This window comes from Echinops telfairi, unplaced genomic scaffold, assembly GCF_000313985.2.
Source record: "Echinops telfairi isolate 266 unplaced genomic scaffold, ASM31398v2 ScPeMD7_7468;HRSCAF=8506_0, whole genome shotgun sequence".
Lineage (NCBI taxonomy): Eukaryota > Metazoa > Chordata > Mammalia > Afrosoricida > Tenrecidae > Echinops > Echinops telfairi.
The window spans coordinates 93,774,630-93,783,702 of NW_022111369.1; the positions used below are offsets into that span (position 1 = coordinate 93,774,630).

General features: G+C 46.8%; 1 protein-coding gene across 1 annotated transcript in view; it reads right to left on the reverse strand.

Moving 5' to 3' along the window:
• Positions 1-3,587: 3,587 nt before the first annotated feature.
• Positions 3,588-9,073, reverse strand: part of STIM2 (stromal interaction molecule 2) — a 78,186-nt gene continuing 72,700 nt past the window's right edge. The window contains exons 10-11 of the mRNA XM_045284127.1: positions 8,532-8,799; positions 3,588-4,567 (exon numbers count right to left, since the gene is read on the reverse strand). Of these exons, the coding sequence (XP_045140062.1) occupies positions 4,090-4,567; positions 8,532-8,799 (746 nt within the window). The 3' untranslated portion in view covers positions 3,588-4,089. The remainder of the gene's footprint in view (positions 4,568-8,531; positions 8,800-9,073) is intronic.

Genomic DNA, 9,073 nt, shown 5'->3' on the forward strand with positions numbered 1-9,073 from the left:
AGCGGAGAAGTGGGTGAGGGAGACGTCGGATGGGGTAAGATATGATAAAATAATAATTTGTAAATTATCAAGGGTTCAGGGGGGAGCGGGGAGGGAGGGGGAAAAATGAGCTGACACTAGGGCTCGAGTGGAGGGCGGGTGTTGTGAGAATGATGAAGTTCAACATATGTACTAATGTGCTGGGCACAAGTGATGTATGTACAGATTGTAATAAGTTGTATGAGCCCCTAATAAAATGATTATTAAAAAAATTGAACATCTAGTACGATTTTGATTGTGTAAATCTACAACTGCTGCCTGCTGGTTGTCCTCACACTCTTCTAGCAGTCATCTTTTCCTAGAGCAAGGAAGTGTTCCTTTTCAAATCAAGAAAACATATGTTTAAGAAAGTTAAAATAAGGTACCCGCAGGGTAATTTAAAAATGCATTGACGCATCCAACTCTTCATGTGTAGATGGTGCTGCAAGTAAGAAGGCAGAGTGGCTTCCCAAAACCCGTTTTCTGTTGGATTGACAAAAATGTATCATGCAAAACACATATTACAAGCAATTTAAAACTGCATACACCCCTTCATGGGATTTGTTTATCAATGACTGTGGGACGGAGCAGAAACAATGCCTGTCCTACCTCTCTGAGGTCAGCTTCTCCCCAGCTCCAACCAGACTTCCAGTCACCAGGTGGCGCTGTCCCAGAATTCCCTTCTCAGACTACACAGTCAAGCAGGCTCCTAGGGCTGTTCCAGCTTCTGATTCACTCCTTGCTCCACCAAACTACCAAGTCCCCTTCTCTTTCATAGTTTCCAAACTACGGAGGAATTTCCATCTGGTTGAAAGCAGGGGAAAGCAGCTTATCTTCTTCCCTGCACAGAATTCACTTTCTCGCGTGCTTTCCAGCTTTTCACACACCGTCCACTCTCGCCTTGTTGGTTAGATTACCTTTACTTATTCATCCAGAACGCTACATTCACATCAGTCCATCCATTGTTGCCCTGACAGCACTGTGTTCTGGTTTGTAATGACTGCATTGAATCACTGAAGTCCCAGAAAACTATTCATAGCCTTAATAGGGAACCAATCAGGCAGTGTTTTCAACTACGTAAATAGCACTCAGTGAGCCCACCTGGAGTCCTGGGTGGTGCAAACAGTGAGGCAGCGCAGCTCATCTAAAGGTGACCAGTCCACCCACAGATGCCTCGAAGAAAAGGCCTGGCAATCCCCATCTGAAAAACCAACCATGAGAAACACCATGGAGTGCAATTTTACCAACACCAGTGGCGTCATCGTCAGGCAAAGCCGACTCCACAGCAATGGGTTTTCTGACAACGTATGCTTGACCGCATGGTTTAAACTCAGGACAGAGTTGCATCGGGTTGTTATTCTCCCACCATCCTTGTTCAATCTGTATGCTGACCAAATCAAAGAAACCGGCTTATATGAAGAGCAATGTGCCATTCAGCATTGGAGGATGGCTTATTAAGAACCTGTGATAGGCAGATGGACACAATCTTGCTTGCTGAAAGTGAGGAGGACCTAAAGCACTTGCAGATGAGGTTTATGGATTGTAGCCTGCAGTATAGATTACAATACCAAAATCCTCACAACTGGACCAATAGGTAACATCGTGGTAAATGGAGACCAAAAAAATGAAGTTGTCAAGGCTTTTATCTTACTTGGATCCACAATCCATGCCCGTGGAGCAGCAGTCAGGGATCCAAAGATTACTGCATTAGACGAATCTATTGCACAAGATCTCTTTAGAATGTTGAACATCAGGGAGGTTACTTTGAGGACGAAGGTGCACCAGACCCAAGCATGGTATTGTCCATTGCCTCCTAATGTATGTGAAAGTTGGACACTGAATAAGGAAGACTGAATAATAATAGATGCACAGGGAGGGTAGAGGGAGAGTGGGTAGGAAAGAGGGAACCGATTACAAGGAACTATATGTAACCTCCTTCCTCCCTGGGGGACGGACAACAGAAAAGTGGGTGAAGGGAGACGTCGGACAGGGCAAGATATGACAAAATAACAATTTATAAACTATCAAGGGCTCATGAGGGAGGGGGGAGCCGGGAGGGAGGGGAAAAATGAGGACCTAATGCAGGGGGCTTAAGTGAAGAGGAAATGTTTTGAGAATGATGAGGGCAATGAATGTACAAATGCGCTTTACACAATAGATGTGTGTATGGATTGTGATGAGTTGTATGAGCCCCTAATAAAATGATTTAAAAAAAAGAATAATAATAGATGCATTTGAATTATACTAGACAAGAATATTGAAAGTACCATGGGCTTCCAAAAGAACACATAAATCTGTCTCGGAAGACGTACAGCCAGAATGCTTGTTAGAAGCAAGGATGGCAAGACTTGGTCTCACATACTTTGGCCATATTGTCAGGAGAAACACATCACATTGCCTGGAGAAGGACATCATACTTGGTAAGGTGAAGCAGCAGGAATAAGAAAGCCCTCAAGGAGATGGGCTCAAACATAGGAACCGGTGTGAGGATGGCGCAGGGCTGGGCGGTGTTTCATTCTGCTGTGCAGAAGGTCGCTAGGCGTCGGAACACACTCGATGGCATCTCACAACAAGTTTCAGCCATGCTGCTCACAGCCATCCAAGCTAATTGCTATCAGTAGTTCAGCCTGACTCTGCCTGGATTTTTAAATGAAGTGGTTCAAATCCCCAAACATTGATGGGCCTCGATGCTCTGGGCGAGTGAACCCTCTGTAGTGAAAGCTACCCTTATTACCTAGCAGAGTTACATGAGCCCCAAAGGTTACAAATTAAAACAACACAATCTAAATGCACCATAAATTTATATTTGTTAATCTTGATGTTAGAATATTTAAACAGTTCAAACTACATTAAAATATGACAAACAATAAAAAAATTGAAAGATATTCGTTGACAACTTACGTAATCCAAAACACTGTTCTGTTCCTTATATTGCAATTGGGCAATAAGACGGTTTAACATGGCTCACTAGAAAACATAGTGTTTTTTGTTTGAGTTTGTTGTTTTTTTGGTGGAGTGTTATTAACAGAAATCAGCACAATCCCACAGAATAACATCTCCACTTTATTATCTTTTCCACAGTACACGTTTTTCACAAACCGTAAGTCCTTTGCAGTTATTCCAAACCTGTAAACAAGTGCCTGAGCCTGGTATCCGCCTCTCCCCCACAACCTCCGTTTACCCTTGTGAATGTTTTAAGTCCTTCCACCAAGTTCCAACTCTTCCACTTGCCTAAGGAATCGAGAGCCTTCTCCTTTCCCCATATTTATAGTTCGTCACGCAGCCTGCAACGCAGCGAATCACAGTGAAAGCCCTGGGGAACAGAACAACAGATCTTTGACCCTAATAAATGAATTGAGAGAAACTTCCCATAGTAAAAGCCGGGGGTTCAGTTCCAGAAATCAAGTCAATTAGAAACTCTAGGTTCTACTTAAAAACCCTTTTTGATCTAAAAGTGAAAACAGTCCCCAATCCATAGTCTTTTTTATAAACTCTGTACAGTTTCACTTACAGGGATTTTATTCCCGCCCCGTCCACCCCAAATCACCCCTCCCCTCCCCTTTCCCGCCCCCAGTCTGGAAAACAGTAGTGCAATTAGTTTGACTTCTTTTAAGTTATTTAGTCCAGGATAACAATAGCTCTGTGGAAAGATGAGAAGATGCTCTGGTAAACAAGAGATTTTTGCAAGCCCATGCTGGCTTACGAGTCCATTAAAGCTTGTAAGTCCATGGTGGCTTTCACAACAACGAGTTGTATGTACATCACCAGTAACAATGCAGAATAAATAGGCAGAAATGACTGTAAACTGTCTCATCTCTGAATGATTTCTTCAGTAAGACTGGCTGGATGAACTGACTATCTAGTCACTTAAATAAGCAGACAGCAGACAGTTGCCCTTAAGGACATTCCACTATGGCATCCAATCTGGAAAACCCAATGGAGTTACATTCCTAAAATTAAAACAACAAAAAAGTCATGGGGAGGGGGAGGGAAAGGAGTGGGGAGGGGGAGGGGGGAGGTGGTAACAGTTTAAAGGTGCCACTTGGATGGAATTCCACCAAGTCAGCCAGTTCATTTAGACTTCTTCTTAAAAAGGCTTTTAATTTTGGATGGCTTTTTGCTTTTCTCGCCATTGTGACAAAGGTCGTGTGGGATGCTGCTTATCCTGGCCACACTCGGAGCCTCCTGCATGGGCTTGTTGTCGTAGCCAGCCGAGGAGCAGGCCGTGTGGCGTGGCTTCGAGGCCGAGAGGCCACTGGACAGCTGGTTCATGCTGCAGGACTTCTCCAGGATGCCGTTGTACACCTTGCTGGCGGGGCTGAAGATCATGCTCTTGGTCTCCGTCAGGCCCACACAGTCGGGAGAGCCCCGAGAGAGATCTGCGGTGATGGGCGAGTCTCCTCGGGACGAACCCTCCAGGGAGAGCTCATCTCTGGAGGTCTTTCGAGGAGAGAGCGTTTGGTAGATCTCCAGGCTGGAGGGAGGGGACTGTTTCCTCCCGATGGAGGAGTTTAAGGAGTCACATTCGGAAGCAGTGTCGGGCACTTCCCTGAGGGCACAGAGAGGTGAAAGTCAGCATCGGAGGTTGCCGTGTGCATCAGCCACCCCGCAGAGTTCTAACTAAAACAACGCTGCTCTCTGCCCGTAATCGACTGGAATTTAAAGAGGGGACGTGCCAAAGTCCTACACCGATGTTAACAGAACGAGAAACTGTGTACTTTAAGCAGGATCGCCTAGCAAAGCTCACTTGTTAATTTTTACTATAAATGGCATCTGACCATCCAACAACCACCTAAGAAATAGCCCGTAAGTTACGCTTCTTCAATCATTAGAGAAAGGACGCGAGCGTTGACAACGCATGGATTCTGACGATGTCAGTTTGGTTTCAGCGGGACTCTCATTTTGCAGTCAAAGAGTTGACAGCATATATTGGAGAAGAAGAATTTCAGTCACTACCCGGGCCTTTAAGTTTTTTGCCATTAATTTGATGAACTATAGCTACTCAAAGGAACAGAGGAATGTGGAATGCTAAAGTAAAAGTCCCCCCAAGTTAAAAGGGGGAAAGGGAGGGCACATGGTAAAGAGTGCAGCTTTAGCTAATATGATTTGACCTCTGTTCTTGATGGCTAAGACACTTTCGCAAGCTGAGAACATGTCTTCAATAGGGGTTTCTAACCTTGCAGGTGAGGGTGAAGTTCAGGGTGAGGATGAAGTGAGGTTGCGAGGGGACTGGGGGGGCCTGTAAAACCCACCATGCAATATCTCATGATTACCTCACAGTGGTGCCAGGCCTGATACGGGAGGGTCTGAGGGTGGCATTGCTGAGTGAACCCCACAAGAAAGGCTTTAGAGGCAGAAGGTTCAGGCACGTGAGACAGGAGTGAGTGCTGATGGGACATGGGAGCTCTGCAATGGGGGCCCTCCCGACCAGGCTCTCCACATTTGTTTGCATCCTTTTTTCCCCTACAAGAACGAGCATATCCTGAGCACAGCACTACTTTTGAGCTCGGGAGATGAGGCAGAAGAGCAGTGCGGTTAGTTGGCTCCAGTGGTCAGCGTGGAGAAGTGGGTGCAGCAGGTGGCTGGTCCGGGGGACATAGCTCTAGGCGGCTGGGCAGACAGGATGCAGTCTGCTCCAGCTGGTGTTGGAGCAGGGAAAAGTGGGGATCTGGATCTATGTTGGACAGGAATGGCACCCTATACAATACTGCTTTGTGAAAAGCAGGCACTCAACAGATTCCCCAGTTGATTCCTTGGTGACATCACCCTACTCCTGCACAGTAAGAAGGGAAGTAGAGGGGTGGAATAATAACGCTGACAGCCTCATGGGCAATATATAGCAAATGCTAGCTGTCATTCCTCCCAAGTCTTCCCCCAATCAGCCGCTTCTCCTCATCACCATTACTCCCATTCTGAAGCCCAGGGAACTCCTTCCCACCCCCCACCCGCCTCACAGGACTGCAACAGCATCCTGGGGGGTTTCCCTGCTCTCCTTCGTATTCTGCCCTGTCCCCAGTCACTTCTCTAGCCATCCTGGATAATGCTTTTCAAGAATCCCACCAGGGCACACCATCCCCTTGCTCAGAATCCTCAAGTGTCCTTCCACGCTCAGGGTAAACCGCATACCTCGCAGGCCCTGTACGATCCAGACCCTGACTGCAAGCCCGGCCATGTTCTGCCCAAGGTCAGTCACCTCGGCTGCCTTCTTGTTCCTGCAGAGGACCAAGCTCATGCCTCACTCGCTGTTTCCCTGCCTGGTCGGACCTCTCACACTCCGCATGGTTTCCTCCTCCCCACAGTGCTCTCCAAGGTACACAGAGCACCCAAACTAAACTGGTATTCTCTTTCCTTTACCAGCCTTGACCTTTCTAGAACGTGTCACTATCTAAAGTCACGTTTTACACGAACTTATGAGGGCAGGAAGGCTTAGTAATTTCTGTACCCTTGGCCCTAGCACCGTGACCAGTAGGGAGGAGCCACTGCTGAGTAAACTTGTGCTACAAGAATGAATGGGCGAATAGAGTGGCCTTCTGGAGAACACAGGCCGTATCTCACTTGCCTTTTGTATACTGTTCACTGTATGACAGGGATGATTAAGGAACGAGAGGTTAACATTAATGGCCAAAGAAATAAGGTGGGAGGAACAGAGTGAGCAGAAAAGCAAGAACCCATAGGGCTGTCATCTTCTCATCAGAACTAGGGAAAGACCTCTTCTCATTTATCCTAACAGCTCAGCATATTAGCAAGTGCACAGCACATAGCCAGGACTAAATGAGTCTGTGCAGAATGGATGCTGTCCTTCCTGGGATGGACCAAGATGACTGTCACCATTACTATTACCATTGGCATGCAGTGCATGTTATACCATATTTTAGGTAAGAATTGAATTGTTGGATTCACTTATCATTCTGCATGTGTCACTCACATGTGAGTGTGAAGGCTGCCTTTACTGCACTGCAAGCACCTGAGGTAACAAACTGCCCCCAGCAAAGCAGACTTCAAATGTGGGGGCAACTGCCATCAATTTTCAAGAGCTTTTAGGTTCCGGTAGCAGACAGTCTCAACAGCGGGTGAGAGACAGCTCAGACTGAGGAAATGGTCAGGTTCACAAATCCCCCACTGGGGGACCAGACCATGAGGTTTCTTGTGGACTGGGTGAACATGTGCGGAAGAACACCCATCCCAAGTGCCTGAGAGGGGTCAGCTTTCAGAGCCAGAAGCTGATTTCATTGGAAGAACTCACTTTCTGTTCCACAGGGCTCAACTGCAGCATGCTGTGAAATTCTAAGCTAGGTAAAAAAAATTTCAAAACCGAGTCTCTGATGTTGAAATAACGTGTGAGAACACCTCTGAACTAAGTCAGCTGGCTTGGCTGAGTGGCCTGGTCAGCCACCAGTCAGCTCTACAGTCTGGGGCAAAGCACTTTATTTTTTCACAGCAAAGAGTGAAGCTCCCCAAATTAGGAGAGCTTCATTAACCTTTCAAGTTACTTAGAGCGCTTGTCTTTTCATTTAAAAAGGAATCACGTGAAGTGCTGCTTCTTGCACAAAACCAATCCGACTTGGGGTGCAGGCAGAGTGTGTCTTCAGGCGCCCCTTTCTCTCGAGAGCATATCCTGCCGGAAATACTCAGCTGGACCATCTACACCATTTAACTATTCGTTTTCCCTTGCCGTGTTCATGTGGAATCAAATTAGATGAATTAAATGCAAGTAGAGAGACACTTCCTCTGGGTGAGGTGTAAAAGAGTGTGTATGTGGATGCTTAATGATCAGGACATAAATGACCACTAGATATTCATTGCTATTATTATTATGTTTTTTAAGTCATCTAGACTTTTTAATGTTTTTTAAGTCTCTACACAGATTAACGTTTGGAGAACTAGAAGGAGTTATGTAGACATAACACTGGGGGCATTCCAGGCAAACTGTTCTCCAAACGTTAATCTGTGTGGTACTGTCAAGGGATTTGGCAAATATAAGTAAAGGTCCCAAGCCAGTCCATCTGAAAAGAAAGATCGACTGCATGGGCCTGAATTCCTAAAGTGTTTTAAACTGAGGTACAGAGACCTGAGAGAGGTTGAGACAGAGAGGGAGGGAGGACTAATAGGAAGGAGATTCTCTGTGCTGGCAGTCATGGACAAGTCTTGTGGCATGGAACATGAGCAGAGTCCAGGAGCAGAAAGCTGGCCCTGGTTGACAGCAAGCAAACCAGCAAATGGCTGTCCAATAGCCACAGGAATTGAAATGTCACACGAGACCATGAGCCTTTCAGCCGACTTCACGGGTCAGAGGAGAATGCAACCCAGACAACACCTTAGCTTCTTGCACCTCGTGTTCTCCTGGAGAGAGAACCAGGCTTGGACTTCTGGCCTATGACTGACCGGGACCAAGAGCTCATCGCCGGGAGTTATTTGAAGCCCCTCAATGGCAGTAACTTGTTACGTAGCCACAGAAAACGAACACAATGCCCTAGCTAGTCCCCACCCCCGCGCAGCTTATCCATCGCCAGTACCATTGCTTTTCGGCCGAGAAGTAGATGGCCTCCTCCTCCTCTTCATTTCGATATAAAGCGGGGCAGCTAGAAACCGAGAGGATGTCCGGATCCGGGGAAGGCAATGAGTGCTGTGTGTGCTGGGGCTGGTGTGTGTGCCGGGGGTTCGCCGGGGCATGCGGAGGCAGCTGGGCACGCTGAGACTGGGGCGAGGACGGCACGATGCTGCGGCGGGAGCGGCACAGGCTGCTGCTTCTGGCTAATGATCCGGTTGGCTTAGCCATGGTCCCTGAAAGCCAAATGTACACCAGTGAGACCCCTGGGAAGGCATGGTGCGCCTTGCAGGCAACAAGTAACATCAACTTAGTCCAAAAGAGAATTGATAAAACCAGTATGTTTGCCTTGTCATCGCTTTTATTGAATGACATTCAATAACTGCAATTAGCACCATCTTTCACCATCTGGGTAGCTTCTCAAGAAAGTTAAGGAGTAAGAAAAGAGAATGTAAAAAAAGTATAGCAGTTGTGGAGAATAAACAGAAATGGCCTTAAGCACATGGTGGT